Below are 22,545 nucleotides of genomic sequence, written 5' to 3'. Positions count from 1 at the left end.
ATTACCCGCTATGTTTGGATTCCCTCAAGGGAGTACTGGGGAGTGCTCCCTCAGGTGATTCCCTTGTTTTGCTTGGGGACTTCAGCGCTCACATTGGCAACAACAGTGAAACCTGGGGAGGCGAGATTGGAATCGGCTGTCCGGATCTGAACCCGAGTGGTGTTTTGTTGTTGGACTTTTGTGTTCGTCACAGATTGTTCATAACGAACACCATGTTCAAAGATAACGGTGTCCATATGTGCACTTAGCACCAGGACACCCTAGGCCGCAGTTCGATGAGCGACTTTGTGGTTGTGTCATGGGATTCGCGGTCTCATGTTTTAGACACTCGGGTGAGAGAGGGGCAGAGTTTTCAACTGAATCTGACCTCGGGGTGAGTTGGCTCTGGTGATGGGGGAGGTCGCCGGTCAGACCTGGTAAGCCCAAATGGATAGTGAGGGTCTGATGGGAACGTTTGTTAGAGTTTCACGTCAGAGAGAATCTCAATTCACACCTCTTGAAGAACTTTGAACGTGTCACGAGCCTGGTGCTGGACGTTGAGTCCGAATGGACCTTGTTCCGTACGTTTATTGTTGAGGCCGCAAGGTGGTTAGTGCATTTTGTGGCAGTAATTGCTGGTGGACACCAGCAATCAAGGATGCTGTCAAATTGAAGAAGGAGTCCTATTGGATCCTTTTAGCTCATGGGACCCCCCAGGCAGCGGACAGGTACCGACAGGCCAAGCAGCAAAAAGTCAGACAAGGGAGTAGTTTAGGGAAGCCATGGAAAACGACTTACGAACAGCTCCGAAGCAATTCTGGACCACCATCCGTTGCTTCAGGAGGGGAAAGCAGTGCACTGTCAACACCGTGTAGGGTGGGGATGGTGTGTTGCCGACCTCGACTCGGGATATTCTGGATCGGTGGAGTGAATAATTCAAAAACCTCAATCCCACCTATGTGTATTTCTATGAGGAAGCAGTGCCTGGGGAACCTGTGGTTGGCTCTCCTATTTCTGGGGCTGAGGTTGCCGAAGGAGTTAATATGCTCCTCGGTGGATGAAATCCGCTTGGAGTTCCTCTGGATTGTCAGATCATGGTGGTGGTTCCTCTCTTTTAGAAAGTGAACCGGAGGGTGTGTTTCAATTTAACTAACCAGTCTACATGTGCTTTGTGGACATATAGAAGGTATTCTACTGTGACAATAGAAGTCCTGTGGGGAGTGGTCAGAGAGTACGGGGTATCGGATTGCCTGATTGTGGCGGTCTGCTCCTCCTGTGATCGGTGTCAGAGCTTGGTCTTCTGTAAATTGGACCTGGTTCCAGTGAAGGTTGGACTCTGCCAGGGCTGCACTTTGTCACTAATTCTGTTCATAACTTTTATGGACAGAATTTCCAGGCGTAGTCAGGGCCTTGAGGGGATTAGGTCTCTGCTTTTTGCAGATGATGTGGTTCTAATGGCTTCATATGTCCAGGATATTTAGCTCTCACTGGAACAGTTTTCAGCCGAGTGTATAGTGACCGGGATGAGAATCAGAACCTCCAATTCCGAGTCTATGGTTCTTGCCCGAAAAAGGGTGGAGCGCCATCTCTGTGTTGGAGAGGAGATCTTGCCCCAAATGAAGGAATTCAAGTCCCTTAAAATCTTGTCTCTTCCTTAGGGTGAGAAGCTCTGTTATTCGCGAGGGGGTTCAGAGTAAAGCCGCTTCTCCTTCACAATGAGAAGAGCCAGATTAGGTAGTTCCGGCTTCTGGTCAGGATGTCCCCCAAATGCCATCCTGCTGAGGCGTTAAGGGCACGGCCGATCGGTAGGAGGCAACGGGGAAGACCCAGGACATGTTGGGGAGACTCTGTTTGCTGGCTGACCTGGGAACAGTTTGGGATCCCCCAGGAGGAGCTGAATTAAGTGGCTGAGGAGAGGAAAGTCTGGCCTTTTCTGCTTGGGTTGCTGCCCCCGCGACCGATCTCGGACAAGCGTAAGAAGATGGATGGATATATAAAAATATGTATATTTACTATATGCACATCATATTGGCGGCTATATTTTTGATGTTAAAGGGTTACAAAAATATTTTGGAAACGTTCGGCATGCTGGATTGAAAGCTTAACGGCCCGTATTCAGCCCAGATCTGATCTGAGTGCATTTACTTGAATTTGGGGCACATTCTTGTACTCTAACGAAAAAGTTCATTCAGCTTTAACTTTTATTCCAAGGACTAAATGTTCTCTTTTAGCACATTAGGAACTGATTTGTCTCTCGGGCTCAAATAGTTTGTGTAAATGACGCATGTGGATAAGACAAACAGGACTGACATCATCTTTTAGAGATGTGTGTGTGTGTGTGTGTGTGTGTGTGTGTTTGTGTTCTTGTATTTCTACCCTTCTTGAGACATCAACAAGGAAAAGTACCTTCCATATGAGGATCGATGAACAAGTTAAGACCGAAATCATGGTCCCAATAAGAAAAATCATCCCATCCATTAGAGAATGTCTCATTTGCACCCCTGGTGGTGAAATCTATCAAAAGAAAGGTGGTCCAAAAAGGAGGGATTGTTCAACTGGACTGTGTCGGTTTCAAAAGTGCCCCCCCCCCTCTGGTCAACATATGAAATAACAAGTGTGTGGAAGAAATTGAAATGTGCCCCCTTTTGCCAAAATTATAAAAAAATAAAAAAAATATGTATAAAGAGATAGTCATACCATGAATTGATTTACGTGGACACCGACTTAAACAAGTTGAAAAACGTATTCGGGTGTTACCATTTAGTGGTCAATTGTACGGAATATGGACTGAACTGTGCAATCTACTAATTAAAGTTTCAATTAATCAATCAATCTGTAATAACTTAAAGTAAATAAGGAACATTAAAAAACTTTTACAAAGAGAAAAAACTAAAAAAGATTTTTTTTACTAAAACAGTCTCTTTCTCACAATGTGTCGACTTTTGTTTTATAAAATTGGGAAAAATGTTTCATGTTCTTTCAGTTTCTGTAATATTGCAATATTTTCTCGTACAATTATTACTTTTTAATGCAAAATGCGACATTTGTCATGTAAAATTCTGACTTGTATCACGATATTGCCATTTTTTTTGTTGTTCTTTTAAAATAGTGACATTTTTCTAGTAAAATTACGACTTTCGTCGCAAGTTTGCCAAGTAAAATTCCGATTATTGTTATAATATTGCCAACATTTTAAAGTTTTTCTTATAAAAATTGTGACTTTTGATGAGTAAAATTACGACCCTTTTCATAAAATTGCCAGTCTTGTAAAATTGCGACTGTTATTGAGTAAAAATCCAACTTTTTTCTTAATATTAAAATTTTGACCTGTGTTGAGTAAAATTATGACTTTTATTATAATACTGCCAAAATTCAAAGTTTTTCTTGTGAAATTGTGACCTTTTTCTTGTGAAATTCCAAATCGTTTTTCACAACAAGCGTTTTTATATTTGCATAGTATTAGGCTGGGCGATACGGCCATTTAATGATTATCTCGATATTTTTAAGCCATATCGCGATACACGATATATATCTGGATATTTTGCCTTAGCCGTGAATTAACACCTGATGCATATAATCACAGCAGTATGATGATTCTATGTGTCTACATTAAAACATTCTTTTTCATACTGCATTAATATATGCTACTTTTAAACTTTCATGCAGAGAGGGAAATCACAACTAAGTCAATTGACCAATACTGTATTTATTAAAGTTATTAAGCAGTGGCACAAACATTCATGTCATTTCAAAACAGAAGGTGCAAGATTGTCAGAGACATTTTAGAACAAGCTATTAGTGCACTTTTGTGCATGATGTCACTAAGATAACATATCAAAACAACACTAAATTAAAGTGCACTTATTGTACAGAACGCCACTACAATAGTTTAAAATAAAGTGCACTTTTGTGCATGATGTCACACAAGATATTTCAATAACTGTCAAATAAAAATAAGCTGCATAATAGGAAATCAAATAATTTATGTCCTTCGCTATGTGGTAGGTTCCCTCGGACGTTATCTCCTTCTGTTGACAGTTTTTTTCAAATGGTGTTAATATAAAAATGGTTGCTTTGGCATTTTGTTGGTGTGGCACTGAACGGAGATGTTGACATGTGGAGTTTCAACAACTCTTAATTCTCTAGCGGTTGACTTTTCAAATAATGCTACAAATTAGCAGTAGGTGCTACTTTTTGTAGCAAGGCTTTTGCCGCATACTTGTTTGACATCTTCCCGCTTGAGGCCAAACCACCGCCAGACGATGGACCCCGTGCTGTTTTTCTGAGGAATGAAATCAATTGTTACCAGATTCGCACCTTCTTTCTCTCGTATTACCACTCGCACCACTCCGCTAGCATCGCGGCTAATGTTACCCATGCTGCTGCCTCTCTGCTCAGCGAGGGCGTATGACCCGAACGTATGTGACGTATGTAACAAGGTGCGCTTTTTTTAAGTCTCTGTGAGAAGGAGAGACAAGAAAGAGTGAAAAAAGCCTGTAGTTTAATGCCCGGAGCTAAAAGCAACTGCGTGAGAACGTACACTCGAATATCACGATATAGTCATTTTTTATATCGCACAAAGACAAACCCGCGATATATCGAGTGTATCGATATATTGCCCGGCCCTACATAGTTTGTATATATTATTAATGTTGTAAATATAAATCTTTATTGTCATGTCTGTGTGATCATGTTTTGTTTTAGTCATGTTCGTTTTTGTTTTTGGACTCTTTGTGCACTTTTGTTTGTTTTGTCACCATAGCAACCCATTACTTTTCACCTGTCGAGTCACGCACCTGTTTTCACTGATCATGTCACTGCTATTTAAGCCGGTCTGTTTCTGTTGTTCAGCCCGGTGACATTATCCTATTTATTCAACCATACTACCTCTGCTACCCATGAGATTCCTGTTTATTTTAGTTCATGTTTCATGCCATGCCACAGTAAGTGTTTTTGTTTCGTGTTCATAGTTAATTGCCTTTGTGCTAGTCTTTTGTTTTCATTAGTCAAGTTTGTTCTCCGCCAATGCGCGCTCCTTAGTTTTGTACCTTTTTTATAGCAATTAATAAATATGTCCCTACCTTCACGTCTTGCACGCGCCAACTTTCCTTTGCTTTTCGGGAAAACACTTTATATATCTAGAAAGGGTGGTCCTAAAGAGGTAGGCCTTTTTTGGAGGTCTCAAAAATATAAGAAATACTTGAATGTGTGTGTGTGTTCGTGTGTGTGTGTGGGGTGATCTCATCAGATGACGTTGCGTACTCCCAAAGTTTGATGATGTTTGGAAGTGCAGGGCCTTTTAGCCGCATGAGAGCGTCAGGGTTTATTAGAGTTAGAGCACACCACAACAAACAAGAACCACAATACAAAAAAATAAATAAACAGAGTGTGCTGTAATTTTCTTGACTTACTGTCAATATCGTCAAAGTTCCTGAAGACCATCTCCACATGATCCCACTCCATGAAGCTACATTTGCCAATGAAGGGCTGAGCGTAGACCACTAACTGGTCATCGCCGAAGGAAAAGGCCTCGACGGATATGGATTCGAACTTGAGGGACTGGTAGGAGGCGAACTCTGTGGGAGGCACAACGACACAAGTTAAACTAAAAGGTTAAAGGGGAACATTATCACAATTTCAAAAGGGTTAAAAACAATACAAATCAGTTCCCAGTGGCTTGTTGTATTTTTTGAAGTTTTTTTCAAAATTTTACCGGTCTCGGAATATCCCTAAATAAAGCTTTAAAGTGCCTTATTTTCGCTATCTTCGAAACCACTATCTATTTCCCTGTGACGTCATACAGTGCTGCCAATGTAAACAAACAATGGGAATACCACAGCAAGATATAGCGACATTAGCTCGGATTCAGACTTGGATTTCAGCGACTTAAGCGATTCAACAGATTACGCATGTATTGAAACAGATGGTTGGAGTATGAAAGTATTGAAGAAGAAACTGAAGCTATTGAGCGAATAGCTATTGACGCTATTCATAGCCATAGCATGGCCGAATAGCTGCGTTAGCATCGCCCGTAAAATGTGCGGACCAAACGATCAGGACTTTCGCATCTTTTGACACTGGAGCAACTTAAATCCGTCGATTGGTAAGTGTTTTTTTCGCATTAAATGTGGGTGGAAGGAAACGTAATATAGTTGCAAATGCATCTGCAAATTATCCATACATCTCTGTGCCATGTCTGCTTTAGCACCGCCGGTAAATAGCATGTTAGCTTAGATTAGCGTAGCATGTTAGCATCGCTTAGCTGGCAGTCAACATCAACAAAACTCACCTTTGTGATTTCGTTGACTATCGTTGCAAATGCATTTGCAGGTTATCCATACATCTCTGTGCCATGTCTGCTTTAGCACCGCCAGTAAATAGCATGTTAGCGTCGATTAGCGTAGCATGTTAGAATTGATTTGATGGCAGTCACGCCGCGACCAAATATGTCTGATTTGCACATAAGTCAACAACATCAACAAAACTCACCTTTGTGATTTCGTTGACTTAATGGTTGCAAATGCATCTGCAGGTTATCCATACATCTCTGTGCCATGTCTGTCTTAGCATCGCCGGTCAAATGTGGAGACACTCTGGCACATTCAATGGGGGTCTGGCGGTAGACACTTTGGCATCTTGGGGCCAGTGGTGCAACTTGAATCCCTCCCTGTTAGTGTTGTTACACCCTCCGACAACACACCGACGAGGCATGATGTCTCCAAGGTTCCAAAAAATATTCGAAAAAACGGAAAATAACAGAGCTGAGACCCAATGTTTACAATGTGTTGAAAATGAAAATGGCGGCTGTGTTACATCGGCGACGTCACATTCTGACGTCATCGCCTACAGCGCGATAAACAGAAAGGCGTTTAATTCGCCAAAATTCACCCATTTAGAGTTCGGAAATCGGTTAAAAAAATATATGGTCTTTTTTCTGCACCATCAAGGTATATATTGACGCTTACATAGGTCTGCTGATAATGTTCCCCTTTAAAGGGTAAAACAAATTTACATGGTGTGGTATGTTCTCAATCAGCCGCTTCGACAATCCGCAGCCTGTGTTCTGACAATAACAAGAGATAAGATGGCAATGAAGAGCCTTTGTTTGTTTGTGTCATTACTGCTAATACAGAAAATATATATTTTTTTATATTTTAATGTGCATTTGTGCATGTTAATCATAAAAATTAACTTGATTTTGGTAAATTCTGTAAAACATAATTTTTTTTACCCAACCTGTGGTGATGCAGTCGAAGGCCTGAGGCATCAGGTCGTTGATCCCCTTGTCCTGCAGCGCCGACGGGCCTTTGCAGTACATCTGGTCCACTGTGGCATTGGTGCTGTAGATCCACTCCACCAGCCACTTCAGCTTGCAGTCACAAGTGAACTGGTTCCCTCGCAAGTCTCTGTCAGGAAAGTCAAAAACTTCTTTCTATACCCAAAGACGATAAAAAGCATTCAAGCAAAAAAAAACAAAAAATAACAGTGGTTAAAAAGGGACTGCACTTAAAATCCCCATCATTTACAATCCTTAGGTGGTAGAAGAACACATGAATTTCTCTTTTCGAAGTGTTCTAAATCACTATTAAACCTCCCAAGCTCTTTGTTTACATGCTTTTTTTAATTTTTCTTTGGGCTTAATGGACCCCAATTAGAATAAAAACTAATAACCATCTTTTGATATGATGTACTTAGTCCATAAGTAACAAACGTGTACTTCATGTTTAGTGACATGCTAATTCTTATGTTTACACTATTTTTACTCAAAATTCCATTGTATGTTATACTCTTCTGACACCACCAGATGGCAGTATAAGTGTCCACATAAGCGGCCATAAGACCCCAATTCAGTAGTGTACACAATTTTGGAAATAGGAGCTAAAACGTGCTGTCCACGCATGTGGCCACTAAGCCTTTAGAGCAGGCGTCGGCAACCCAAAATGTTGAAAGAGCCATATTGGACCAAAAATACAAAAACAAATCTGTCTGGAGCCGCAAAAAATTAAAAGCCATATTGCATACAGCCAGTGTGTAATGAGATATAAATTGAATTAAAGCTGCAAGCAGCGTTGGTCGGGTCCGCCTTTGGCTGTTGCCCCCGAGACCCACGGCCGGATAAGCATTAGAAGACGCATTGGAGCCACTATTTTGAGAATCTAATGCATTGTGAAAGTAATGCAGTTGTTGTATTGAAGTGAAAATATCAAACTTCCTGTTGATTTTTGCTAAAGTATGTTAATTATTAAAATGTAGGTCTAAGTGAGACCTACATAGTGTTTTTTGTTTCATGTCTCTCTGACATTCCTACCGGAAGTTACAAGCAGTTTTGTCTGTGTTTTCTTCCTAGGAGCAGTTTGTCCGTGTTGTATTCCTAGGGGGGCGGTAGAGCGCAATTTTGAGTTTTGAGGTTAGGTTTTTTCATCAGATCGCAATTTTTGCCAGACCTGATGTGTGTGTCAAGTTTGGTGAGTTTAGAAGCATTTTAAGGGGGTCGAATAACAGCTCAAAGAGGCAAAAATGACATTTTTTAGGAGACTTTGCACAGGGGTTCTTTGAAGGCGTGTAAAATCAAAACTTGAGAACTTATCAAAACTCTGTTCTATACTTTTAATCAGAAGGGTTCAATCTCTCTCCTGTGCGAGTTTGAAGCCAAAACAACAAACGCACTCAGAGGAGATAATGTTTGAAGAAAGGTGACCGGTTTTTACAAAACTTTTGTTTTGAAGGGGGGATTGCAAACTTCCTGTTGATTTTTGTTGGGGGTTGTCAATCTATGAAATGTAGGTCTAAGCGAGACCTACATGGAAGCTTTTGTTTCATGTCCCTCCGACATTCTTACCGGAAGTTCCAAGCAATTTTGTCCGTGTTTTCTTCCATGGAGCAGTTTTTTCAGCGTTTTATTCAAAAATAGCGCTAGAGCGCAATTTTTAGTTTTGGGGTTTTGTTTTTTCATTAGATCGCAATATTCGCCAGTCCTTATGTGTGCGCCAAGTTTGGTGACTTTTGAATCATTTTAAAGGGGTCAAATTACAGCGCAAAGAGGCAAAAATAGTATTTTTTGCGAAAATTTTATTTTGAAGGGGTTTTTGCCAACTTCCTGTAGATTTTTGCTGAAAGAAGTGAGTGTATGAAAATTGGGTCTAAGTCAGACCTACATAGGAGTTTTTGTTTCATGTCGCTATGACATTCCTAACAGAAGTTACATGCAGTTTTGTCTGTAATTTTTTCCTAGGGGGCGCTAGAGTGCAATTTTCATTTTGGGGGATTGGTTGCTTAATATGTTGGGAAGGTTTGCTATACCGACGTGTGTGTCAAGTTTGGTGAGTTTTGAAGCATGTTAAGGGGGTCAAATTACAGCGCGTAGGTGCGGAATAATAATAAAACACAGCAGTTTCAATAGGGTCCTTGGCCCATGGCAAAGGACTCCACAGGAGTCCTTTGCCATGGGCCAAGGACCCTAATTAAGAGGACTTAAAAGAAACTAAATGAGCTCAAATATAGCTACAAATGAGGCATAATGATGCAATATGTACATATAAATAGCTTAAATAGCATGTTAGCATCGATTAGCAGTGACCAAATATGTCTGATTAGCACTCCACACAAGTCAATAACATCAACAAAACTTACTTTGTGCATTCATGCACAACGTTAAAAGTTTGGTAGACAAAATGAGACAGCAAAAGAAGTGGCATAAATCACGTCCTAGAAAGTCGAAGAAAGTTATACATGTAAACAAACTACGGTGAGTTCAAAGACCGCCAAAATTAGTAGGACAAAACAGCTCTCACCAAATACTCGAATCAGTGAAGCATGTTTAATACAAACAGTGTGCTTTATAACAATTAGGGAGGTTTGTGTCATGTTTGTTCTCCTACAGAGACCATATTTAAACAAAACATATGTTTTTTCCCCCTTATCTTTTTTCCATTTTTCATACATTTTTGAAAAAGTTCCAGAGAGCCACTAGGGCGGCGCTAAAGAGCGGCGGGTTGCCGACCCCCGCTTTAGAGGGTATCAGCGACAGTCGTGGTCAAAAGTTGACTTGTAAAGAACATAATGTCATGGCTGTCTTGAGTTTCCAATCATTTCTACAACTCTTATTTTTTTGTGATGGAATGATTGGAGCACATACTTGTTGGTCACAAAAAACATTAATAAGGTTTGGTTCTTTTATAAATTTATTATGAGTTTACTGAAAATGTGAGCAAATCTGCTGGGTCAAAAGTATACATACAGCAATGTTAATATTTGCTTACATGTCCCTTGGCAAGTTTCACTACAATAAGACACTTTTGGTAGCAAACCACAAGCTTCTGGTTGAATTTATGACCACTCCTCTTGGCAAAATTGGTGCAGTTCCGCCAAATGTGTTGGTGTTCTGACATGGACTTGTTTCTTCAGCATTGTCCAGACGTTTAAGTCAGAACATTGGGAAGGCCATTCTAAAACCTCGCCTGATTTAGCCATTCCTTTAGCACTTTTGACGTGTGTTTGGGGTCATTGTCCTGTTGGAACACCCAACTGCGCCCAAGACCCAACCTCCGTGCTGATGATTTTAGCTTGTCCTGAAGAATTTGGAGGTAATCCTCCTTTTTCATTGTCCCATTTACTCTCTGTAAAGCACCAGTTCCATTAGCAGCAGAACAACCCCAGATCATAATACTACTACCACCATGCTTGACGGTAGTTATGGTGTTCTTGGGATTAAACCTTACTCAGTCACCTAATAGTTAGAGTGTCCGCCCTGAGATTGATAGGTTGGGAGTTCAAACCCCGGCCGAGTCATACCAAAGACTATAAAAAAATGGGACCCATTGCCTCCCTGCTTGGCACTCAGTATCAAGGGTTGGAATTGGGGGTTAAATCACCATAAATGATTCCCGGGCCCACTGCTCCCCTCACCTCCCAGGAGGTGATCAAGGGGATGGGTCAAATGCAGAGGACAAATTTCACCACACCTAATGTGTGTGACAACCATTGGTACTTTAACTTGAACTTGAACTTAAAGGCCTCACCTATTCTCCTCTAAATATACTGCTTGGTATTGTGGTCAAACAGCTCAATTTGTGTTACTATTTTGAATGCACAGAACAGAGGTATGTGTGTGTGTGTGTGTGTGTGTGTGTGTGTGTGTGTGTTTGCGCGTGCGTGCGTGTGGAGGACAGGCAAAATTTTAAAAAAAAGTACAGTTCCCCTTTTACTTACCCTCTAAAGGCCTGGGTGGCCACATGCGTGGACAGCACCTTTTAGCTCTTGTTTCCAAAATTGTGTACACTACTGAATTGGGGTTTTATGGCCACTTATGTGGACACTTATACTGCCATCTGGTAGTGTCAGAAGAGTATAACATACAATGGATTTTGGTTAAAAAAAAGTGTAAAAATAAGAATTAGCATGTCACTAAACCTGAAATTGTTACTTATGGACAAAGTACATCATTTAAAAAAGATGATTCTTAGTTTTTTATTCTAATTAGGGTCCAATAAGGACAAATAGCAAAGAGAAATAAAAATAAGCATGCAAACAAACAGCTTGGTTCTTAAGAGGTTAAATAATGATGTGAAAATGTTACAAAACGGATGGACATAATTGATTAATTGCTTGTAAATAATTATTGATGCCATTGAGGCAAAACGGAGTGCACTATTTGGCTGCATGGATCAGCTATGGAACGTTTGGCTACTTCCATGTTAAGGCAGCATTATTCTACGACTCCGGCCTAGAAACATGAGTTCAGAACGTCCAACTTGTTTTATAATTGATCATTCATTTATCCCAGATTGTATCGACTGCGTCTCATGCTTAAAACATGCCTGTAGCGTACAGTTATTAAAAGGTTTTATAACTGTGACAGTTTGACTCCTGGAATAGTTTTCCGATGGTGGAAAAAATGTGTACGCTCATTAAAATTCAAGAGAAACTATTGCGGAGACGCAGACATCTTCAGTCGCTGATTAATTCCAACCCCAGACCCCCCCTCGTGCAATTTTAATGGTGTGAAATGTGCCAGCCGCCCACACTCTTTTGGTGCCTCGGCTGGAGTGGAATAATGATGCAGTGAACTAAAGATATCCAGGCGACTGTACAAGAAACTCATTGTTCCTGTTTGGATATTTTTTTCCGTTACGTAACACGCGTTATGCAAATTACGCGTGTGTAAAAAAAAAAAAAAAGGCGTACTTACACTTTTGTGAGAGCCTCGAGACCCTTGAACAAATCTTTGGGGAGAGTCTCCAGATTATTATAGGCCAAACTCCTGTAAAACAAAAAAAAAACAAAAAAGCACATTCGTCATCAGACGCCTCCTCTTTTTTTCCCCTTGGTTAATGATAAACATGCTAGGTTACATAATAACAACACCTAATGCAGATGTTTTCGGTTGGTGTTTATCTCTGAGGACACATGGAGCAGAACTACAGCAGGAACGTTGCTGATGGCGCCTTTCACAGAAAAACATATTTTTTTTTAGAGCTAAATCTTCTTCCAGTGCAAGGGTCGGCAACTAAAAACGTTGAAAGACCAGAAATAAAAATGAAAAAATCCATCTTGAGCCGCAAAAAATGAAAAGCCGTGTGTAAGTCTTATAATGAAGGCAACACATGATGTAAGTGTCTCTATTAGCTATAATAGCCTACTATCAAAATTACTATTTACGCAAATATTGTGTAATTTTTATTCTACACATTTTTAAAACATTAGAAACTATTAGTAAATCAGAGCCTACTCAGAAGGTGAGATAACTCCTGGAAATTGCTGGATTTTAATGGCCAAAGGTATAAATGTGTGTGTCCAAGTTAAAGGAAACGGTAGGCTGGTTTCTTTTAATAGATTTATTACAATCTTTGGCAAGCTCGGTAATGTTTCCTGTGGTCTGGAACAACATGGCACACAAACAACCCTCTGAAATGCAGCCGATTTACATACAGATAATGTGTCATGAGACATGCAAAACTAAATTATATACAAAAAGGGTAAAAGTAAAGGATATCAAATGAGCTCAAATCTACCGACAAACGAGGCATAATTATGCTAATGTTCTTACAGCTAGCGTAAATAGCATGTTAGCATTGATTAGCTTGCAGTCATGCACTGACCAAATATGCCTGATTAGCACTCCAACAAGTCAATAACATCAACAAAGCGCACCTTTGTGTAGTCACGCACAGCATAAAACTTTTGGTGGACAAAATGAGACAAAGAAGGAGTGGAAGATTTTACATGCAAACAAACTGGTTCTCGCCCGGAAAAGGGTGGAATGCCATCTCCGGGTTGGGGAGGAGACACTGCCCCAAGTACCTAGGAGTCTTGTTCACCAGTGAGGGAAGAGTGGATCGTGAGATCGACAGGCGGATCGGTGCGGCGTTTTCAGTAATGCGGACGTTGTATCGATCCGTTGTGGTGAAGAAGGAGCTGAGCCGGAAGGCAAAGCTCTCAATTTACCGGTCGATCTACGTTCCCATCCTCACCTATGGTCATGAGCTTTGTTATTACAAAGAATAAGAGACCTATTATACTCTAGAAATGTTGGTCTTACTTAAAAATGCACGCGTTTAGTTGTGTTCAGTGTTAAAAAAAAATATTATATGGCTCTTACGGAAATATATTTTAAAATATTTGGCTTTTTGGCTCCCTCAGCCAAAAAGGTTCCCGACCCCTGCGTTATAGCTTAAATAATTGATACTTGGCTAAACAGTAACAGCAACATAACATGTTTGTTTATGTTTGCAGGCATATGGTGAAAACTCTCAACCTCAAATACATACCACCTTCCAGGGACTACCTGTCAAACACATTGATGGTACAAGAACAATCGGAATCGAGAATCGTCAGGAATCAGAATCGGAAATGTTCGAATTCAAACGATACCCAACCCTACGGGCGAGTGAGGAAAGAAGAGCGCGTGCGGGTCTAGTGGAAAAGCGGCAAAACGTTTCTCTTCTTGCATCACTCAAGTGACGTCAATGTTCGGCCCTCGAGAGCCATATACCGCACCGTGATTGGTAGATTCCTTCACCTTACATACATAATGTGTCATGAGACATGCAAAACTAAATGATATACAAAAAGGGTAAAAGTAAAGGATATCAAATGAGCTCAAATATACCGACAAACGAGGCATAATTATGCCAATGTTCTTACAGCTAGCGTAAATAGCATGTTAGCATTGATTTGCTTGCAGTCATGCACTGACCAAATATGCCTGATGAGCACTCCAACAAGTCAATAACATCAACAAAGCGCACCTTTGTGTAGTCACGCACAGCATAAAACTTTTGGTGGACAAAATGAGACAAAGAAGGAGTGGAAGATTTTACATGCAAACAAACTGGTTCTCGCCCGGAAAAGGGTGGAATGCCATCTCCGGGTTGGGGAGGAGACACTGCCCCAAGTACCTAGGAGTCTTGTTCACCAGTGAGGGAAGAGTGGATCGTGAGATCGACAGGCGGATCGGTGCGGCGTCTTCAGTAATGCGGACGTTGTACCGATCCGTTGTGGTGAAGAAGGAGCTGAGCCGGAAGACAAAGCTCTCAATTTACCGGTCGATCTACGTTCCCATCCTCACCTACGGTCATGAGCTTTGTTATTACAAAGAATAAGAGACCTATTATACTCTAGAAATGTTGGTCTTACTTAAAAATGCACGCGTTTAGTTGTGTTCAGTGTTAAAAAAAAATATTATATGGCTCTTACGGAAATATATTTTAAAATATTTGGCTTTTTGGCTCCCTCAGCCAAAAAGGTTCCCGACCCCTGCGTTAGAGCTTAGATAATTGATACTTGGCTAAACAGTAACAGCAACATAACATGTTTGTTTATGTTTGCAGGCATATGGTGAAAACTCTCAACCCCAAATACATACCACCTTCCAGGGACTACCTGTCAAACACATTGATGGTACAAGAACAATCGGAATCGAGAATCGTCAGGAATCAGAATCGGAAATGTTCGAATTCAAACGATACCCAACCCTACGGGCGAGTGAGGAAAGAAGAGCGCGTGCGAGTCTAGTGGAAAAGCGGCAAAACGTTTCTCTTCTTGCATCACTCAAGTGACGTCAATGTTCGGCCCTCGAGAGCCATATACCACCACACCGTGATTGGTAGATTCCTTCACCTTACATACATAATGTGTCATGGGACATGCAAAACTAAATTATATACAAAAAGGGTAAAAGTAAAGGATATTAAATGAGCTCAAATATACCGACAAACGAGGCATAATTATGCCAATGTTCTTACAGCTAGCGTAAATAGCATGTTAGCATTGATTAGCTTGCAGTCATGCACTGACCAAATATGCCTGATTAGCACTCCAACAAGTCAATAACATCAACAAAGCGCACCTTTGTGTAGTCACGCACAGCATAAAACTTTTGGTGGACAAAATGAGACAAAGAAGGAGTGAAAGATTTTACATGCAAACAAACTGGTTCTCGCCCGGAAAAGGGTGGAATGCCATCTCCGGGTTGGGGAGGAGACACTGCCCCAAGTACCTAGGAGTCTTGTTCACGAGTGAGGGAAGAGTGGATGGTGAGATCGACAGGCGGATCGGTGCGGCGTCTTCAGTAATGCGGACGTTGTACCGATCCGTTGTGGTGAAGAAGGAGCTGAGCCGGAAGGCAAAGCTCTCAATTTACCGGTCGATCTACGTTCCCATCCTCACCTATGGTCATGAGCTTTGTTATTACAAAGAATAAGAGACCTATTATACTCTAGAAATGTTGGTCTTACTTAAAAATGCACGCGTTTAGTTGTGTTCAGTGTTAAAAAAAAATATTATATGGCTCTTACGGAAATATATTTTAAAATATTTGGCTTTTTGGCTCCCTCAGCCAAAAAGGTTCCCGACCCCTGCGTTAGAGCTTAGATAATTGATACTTGGCTAAACAGTAACAGCAACATTACATGTTTGTTTATGTTTGCAGGCATATGGTGAAAACTCTCAACCTCAAATACATACCACCTTCCAGGGACTACCTGTCAAACACATTGATGGTACAAGAACAATCGGAATCGAGAATCGTCAGGAATCGGGCGAGTGAGGAAAGAAGAGCGCGTGCGAGTCTAGTGGAAAAGCGGCAAAACGTTTCTCTTCTTGCATCACTCAAGTGACGTCAATGTTCGGCCCTCGAGAGCCATATACCGCACCGTGATTGGTAGATTCCTTCACCTTACATACAGATAATGTGTCAAGGGACATGCAAAACTAAATGATATACAAAAAGGGTAAAAGTAAAGGATATTAAATGAGCTCAAATATACCGACAAACGAGGCATAATTATGCCAATGTTCATACAGCTAGCGTATGAACCTCCGCACACGACGCTGTCAAGCGCCATTCATATGAAGCTTGCAGGCCGCAATAACATTAAACTTTCATAATAAGGTGGGGGCCACAAAATGAGGTCTCGCGGGCCGCGTGTTTGAGACCCCTGATATAGGAGCATACAAAATAAAAATACAAATAATACATGCATTACCAAACGTTATACAAAGGAAGGCTTCACGGTGGCAGAGGGGTTAGTGCGTCTGCCTCACAATACGAAGGTCCTGCAGTCCTGGGTTCAAATCCAGGCTCGGGATCTTTCTGTGTGGCGTTTGCATGTTCTCCCCGTGACTGCGTGGGTTCCCTCCGGGTACTCCGGCTTCCTCCCACTTCCAAAGACATGCACCTGGGGATAGGTTGATTGGCAACACTAAATGGTCCCTAGTGTGTGAATGTTGTCTGTCTATCTGTGTTGGCCCTGCGATGAGGTGGCGACTTGTCCAGGGTGTACCCCGCCTTCCGCCCGATTGTAGCTGAGATAGGCGCCAGCGCCCCCCGCGACCCCGAAAGGGAATAAGCGGTAGAAAATGGATGGATGGATATACAAAGGGAAAATACAACATAAGCTCAAAAAATAAAAGTATCAATATAAATAAAAGTAACAATAAATGACGTTATGAACAGTATTGGTATTGGCGTGGTCTTACAGCCGTGCAGCAAGTGCAAACCTGCACCAAGATACAGTAACTTTGCCAGACTGCCTGCACCGCGCAGAGCAGATGGTGTTCTATAACGAGGGAACACTTAATTCCACCAGCATGAGCATTGCATTATTGATAGGAACCGAGAATAAAAAATGTAGGCGAATAGAAGCAGCTTGTGTGAAGTGGCCATACATCCATTCCCGTTTTAACGCAGACGCTCATGTCGTATAATTCATGCGCTAGTGCCTCCTTAGTTAAGTGGCAGCGCAGTAAAAGACTGGACCAAGCAAGGGAAGGTGGATCACCAAAAGCTGTCATGTTTAAAACGGCATCTGAAATAATATTCTTTGTCGTAGTTTAATATGAATTTGATTGATTGAGTTTGATTGAGCCTTTTATTAGTAGATTGCACAGTACAGTACATATTCTGTACAATTGAGCACTAAATGGTACAAACCCTGTCATGTTCTGTGGTCACGTTTTGTTTAGTGAAGTGAATTATATTTATATAGCGTTTTTCTCTAGTGACTCAAAGCGCTTTACATAGTGAAACCCAATATCTAAGTGACATTTAAACCAGTGTGGGTGGCACTGGGAGCAGGTGGGTAAAGTGTCTTGCCCAAGGACACAACGGTAGTAACTAGGATGGCACAAGCGGGAATCGAACCTGCAACCCTCAAGTTGCTGGCACGGCCACTCTACCAACCAAGCTATGCCGCCCGTTTAGTTATGTTCTGTCTGGGTTTTGGACTATTTGAGCACTCTTGTTTGTTTTGTCACCACGATGACCAATTAGTTCACCATTATTTAACCTTCCTCTTGTGTTAGCTTTCTGTTACCATCTCTTATGTTAACGGGTCGGTTTTGACCCATGTCTTAAATCAGCTGTAAAATACACTAAAAACAATGATCTATCATCCAATTTGTTTCTCATCTCTTGGTTACCTGGTTAGGCTTCCTTATCCTTGAAAATATTGGTTTTAATATTTTTGGTTTGGGCCATTGGGCCTTTTTTTGTCAGTATACCCCTCGATTTCAATTTTTAAAAATGGTAAAACGAACCTCAAGAGAATCATATACATTAAAAAAAAGGTTGTTGTGTTACCTAACTAATACTAAGGGGTATTAGAACACATCTCTTAAATAAATGTGTTTTATTTATTTTTTCATTTTAAGAATTTTAACTATAGTAACATCTATGGTGTTACGGGTCAATTTCGACCCATATATATTTACTTCAAGAAAAAGGCTAAAAGGTATTTTTTTCAGCAACAGAAATACAACATCAAACAAACAACAACCAATCAAGCAAATGAAACCAAGAGAAATAGATTACTAGTTCCAAAACTAATAAAAAAACAAAATCAGAGTGGCAAAAAGTGACACTTTTAGTGTCCGTCTTTTGTTTGTTTTTGTACAGGATAACAAGGTAAAATGAGGTTCCACTAAAGCTCACATGATTGGGAGATGAGCTGGCTGTCAGTGTGTTCAGTTTTGGCTCTTATCATTGCTTTATCATCTTATTTTTATAACTGGGTCAAAACCGACCCTAACAACACCAACGGTATAATTTCTACCAGAGCATTTTATAATTTTGTGAAAAAAATTTAAAAATTGTATTTTGTTGACAAAGAGGTTCCTGACAAAGTCAGAAAGCTTTGATGCAAAAAAATAAATGTATGGGGTGTTTTTATGCATTTAAAAACTAAAACGGGTCGGTGCCGACCTTAACACAAGACGAAGGTTAAGCCTGTAGTTGCCAGGTAGTCGGGCTGGCGACATCACCCTTGATTCACTCTTGGTACACTCTTGATACCCCTGACATTATCCATGCTCATTTTTCAAAGTAAGTGTTTTCGTTTTTTGTGTCCACAGATCTGCCTTTGTGCTAGTTTTTATTTTCTTAGCCATGTTTGTTCTCCGCCTTCTGCACGCCTTTTGTTTGTAATTTGTTAGTGTTAAAATGAAATCATGTCTTTACCTTCACGCCTTGTCCAGTCCAGTCGCTTTGCACATTAAACCGCGCCAAAGTCCACGTGTTGACACACCCGAACTTGTTTAAGTCGGGGTCCATGTCAATCAATTCATGATAAATGTCAAGTATGGCGGTTCAAAAGACTACTTCTGCTGAATCTGTGTAAATTCTAAAATACAATTTTTTTATATATTCTAGTAGGGCAGGGATCGACAACCTTTACCACTCAAAGAGCCATGTTGACCCGTTTACCAAAATTAAGAAGACGATGAGAGCCGCAACCATTCTTGCGAATATCTGCTGATGGCCACTCAGTTAACAATAATGAGGGCCTGCTATGAAGCCATTGCCTTTGACGCCTTTTACAACTTGTACAAACAGCTTGCCAGTAACATGTTGTATGTGGCTTCCGCAGATACACGTACGACTGCGAGGCATATACTCAACAGCCATACAGGTTACACTGAAGGTTGTGATACAAACAACCTTAACACTCTAACTAATATGCGCCACACCAAACAAGAATGACAAACACATTCCGGGAAAACATCCGCACTGTGACACATTATAAACGCAACGTAACAGTTACCCAGAATCCCACGCATCCAGGACTCATCTTGGCTATATTATACACCCCGCTAGCACCAAACCCCATGCGTCGGTTGAGGTGGGCGGGGTTGGGGGCGTGGGGTTTGGTGCTAGCGGCGTGTATAATCTAACCAAGAAGAGTCCTGGATGCGTGGGATTCTGGGTAACTGTTATGTTGCGTTTATAATGTGTTACAGTGCGGATGTTTTCCCGAAATGTGTTTGTCATTCTTGTTTGGTGTGGCACATATTAGTTAGAGTGTTAAGGTTGTTTGTATCACAACCTTCAGTGTAACCTATATGGCTGTTGACCAAGTATGCCTTGCAATCTCGAACATGACGAGTGACGATAGAAGCAGCAAAATGCATGCGTCCGGCACGCAGATAGCATGGTGTAAAAGCGGGCGCTACGACATGTTGTAGAGGACATTAAAAGTAAAACCATCACGGCACCCCCTCTATATTGTAGTCCGAGTGTAAATCGGAGAATGTTAACCCCGGGTGATGTCGGGGAGAGGCAACAAAATCCGGAAACCCCCCGAAACAATCGGGGTGTTCGGCGATTATGCAGCCGAGCCACATCAGGGTGGCCAAAGAGCCGCGGGTTGCCGACCCCTGTACTGGGGTTATAAATATTCTGGTACCGGTACCAACATGTATTTCAATACTTTTCAATACTTTTGTAAATTAAGGGGGACCACAAAAAATGTCATTATTGGCTTTATTTTAACAAAAAAATGTATGCTACATCAAACCTATGTTTCGTATTGCAATTTTGGCCTTAAATAAAATAGTGAACGTACTAGACAACTTGTCTTTTAGTAGTAAGCAAGCAAACAAAGGCTCCTAATTAGTCTGCTGACGTATGCAGTAACATATTGTGTCATTTCTCATTCTATTACTTTGTCAAAATTATGAGGGACAAGCTGTAAAAATTGATTATTAATCCACTTTTTCATTTACTCTTAATAGCTGCTTATTTTCCGTTTCAAAATGTTCTATGTACACTTCTGTTAAAATGTAATAGTCACTTATTCTTCTGTTGTTTGGATACTTTACAAACGTTTTGAATGATACCGCAAATTTAGGTATCGATCCGATACCAAGTAGTTACAGGATCGGTCATATTCAGTCCTAATGTGTCCAGGGGCATATTTCCTGAGTTTATAAACATAATATAAACTTTAAAATTTGTGACGTAATCATAGTAGTATCGACTAGATACGCTTTTGTACTTGATATCATTACATTAAAAGATTACAGTTGGTACAAAATGCGGCTGCTAGACTTTTGACAAGAACAAGAAAGTTTGATCACATTACGCCTGTACTGTATATACCTTTATATACATATATACATACATATATACCTTTATATACATATATACATACATATATACCTGTACTGTATATACCTTTATATACATATATACATACGTATATACCTATACTGTATATACCTTTATATACATATATACATACATATATACCTATACTGGCTCACCTGCACTGGCTTCCTGTGCACTTAAGATGTGACTTTAAGGTTTTACTACTTACGTATAAAATACTACACGGTCTAGCTCCATCCTATCTTGCCGATTGTATTGTACCATATGTCCCGGCAAGAAATCTGCGTTCAAAGGACTCCGGCTTGTTAGTGATTCCCAAAGCCCAAAAAAAGTCTGCGGGCTATAGAGCGTTTTCCGTTCGGGCTCCAGTGCTCTGGAATGCCCTCCCGGTAACAGTTCGAGATGCCACCTCAGTAGAAGCATTTAAGTCTCACCTTAAAACTCATTTGTATACTCTAGCCTTTAAATAGACTCCCTTTTTAGACCAGTTGATCTGCCGTTTCTTTTCTTTTTCTTCTATGTCCCACTCTCCCTTGTGGAGGGGGTCCGGTCCGAGGGGGTCCGGTCCGATCCGGTGGCTATGTACTGCTTGCCTGTGTATCGGCTGGGGACATCTCTGCGATGCTGATCCGCCTCCGCTTGGGATGGTTTCCTGCTGGCTCCGCTGTGAACGGGACTCTCGCTGCTGTGTTGGATCCGCTTTGGACTGGACTCTCGCGACTGTGTTGGATCCATTGTGGATTCAACTTTCACAGTATCATGTTAGACCCGCTCGACATCCATTGCTTTCCTCCTCTCCAAGGTTCTCATAGTCATCATTGTCACCGACGTCCCACTGGGTGTGAGTTTTCCTTGCCCTTATGTGGGCCTACCGAGGATGTCGTGGTGGTTTGTGCAGCCCTTTGAGACACTAGTGATTTAGGGCTATATAAGTAAACATTGATTGATTGATTGATGTCTGGTGTAGATCCACCCATGGCATTTTTTTACATTGACGAACGCCGGTGAGGTACGGTGTGTAGTGAAGCATGTTTAGCTATTCCTCGTCCTGCAGGGATGATATTTGTAAGAAACTTACTTTATTTCTCAGCATGGACGCGACAATTAGTGATTTAGAAATAGCTAAAATGCTGCAGATGGAGGTTTTTTTCTGCCGGTTAGCCAGCCATGTCTTAAAGGGCCTCTTCCTGAGGGCGTTTCAGTGCTATAGCTTCATCTTTATTGTTAGTTTTTAGGCCAAAATGCATCCGTTCTCCTTTTTCTGTCTACACAACGTGTCTGCTCTTGAGATACACCGGCCACCAGACACATTTTTTTCTCTAAATTTGGCCCCTGAGTCAAATATTTGCCCAGGCCTGGCCTGTATGAAAGTGGTAGGGTTCTGTACCTCCAACAAGGTTAAGAACCACTGCTCCACTGTAGATAAGATTCTAAAAACGGACCGTCAGGATGATATCAAAAGTATGTCTTAACGTGTAGTAACTCCCAATGGAATCCACAATGGAATGTTGTAAAAGTACATTTACTGGGGGGCTGTCATACTTACAGGTGCACTAAGGTTTTCAGTCCACGGAAAGCGTACGGCGATATGGAATTGATCTGGTTGTTTTCGATGAACCTTCAAGGAGAAAAGAAAAACATCTCAGTAAATTGACGATGACACAGGATTCGAGGATATTTGT

At 41.1% G+C, this 22,545-nt stretch overlaps 1 protein-coding gene and 1 long non-coding RNA gene across 3 annotated transcripts in view; one reads left to right on the top strand and one right to left on the bottom strand.

The window, feature by feature from the left end:
- Positions 1 to 22,545, top strand: part of LOC133558909 (uncharacterized) — a 96,037-nt gene that overhangs the window by 4,301 nt on the left and 69,191 nt on the right. The gene's annotated exons all lie outside the window — the stretch shown is intronic.
- LOC133558908 (leucine-rich glioma-inactivated protein 1-like) overlaps positions 1 to 22,545 on the bottom strand; it is a 47,081-nt gene that overhangs the window by 11,679 nt on the left and 12,857 nt on the right. Inside the window, exons 4-7 of the mRNA XM_061910064.1 lie at positions 22,410 to 22,481; positions 12,167 to 12,238; positions 7,216 to 7,385; positions 5,391 to 5,555 (exon numbers count right to left, since the gene is read on the bottom strand). Coding sequence (XP_061766048.1) covers positions 5,391 to 5,555; positions 7,216 to 7,385; positions 12,167 to 12,238; positions 22,410 to 22,481 — 479 coding nt within the window. The remainder of the gene's footprint in view (positions 1 to 5,390; positions 5,556 to 7,215; positions 7,386 to 12,166; positions 12,239 to 22,409; positions 22,482 to 22,545) is intronic.

This window comes from Nerophis ophidion, linkage group LG09, assembly GCF_033978795.1.
Source record: "Nerophis ophidion isolate RoL-2023_Sa linkage group LG09, RoL_Noph_v1.0, whole genome shotgun sequence".
In the NCBI taxonomy this organism is placed as follows: domain Eukaryota; kingdom Metazoa; phylum Chordata; class Actinopteri; order Syngnathiformes; family Syngnathidae; genus Nerophis; species Nerophis ophidion.
This window is presented reverse-complemented; position numbering and strand designations above follow the sequence as displayed.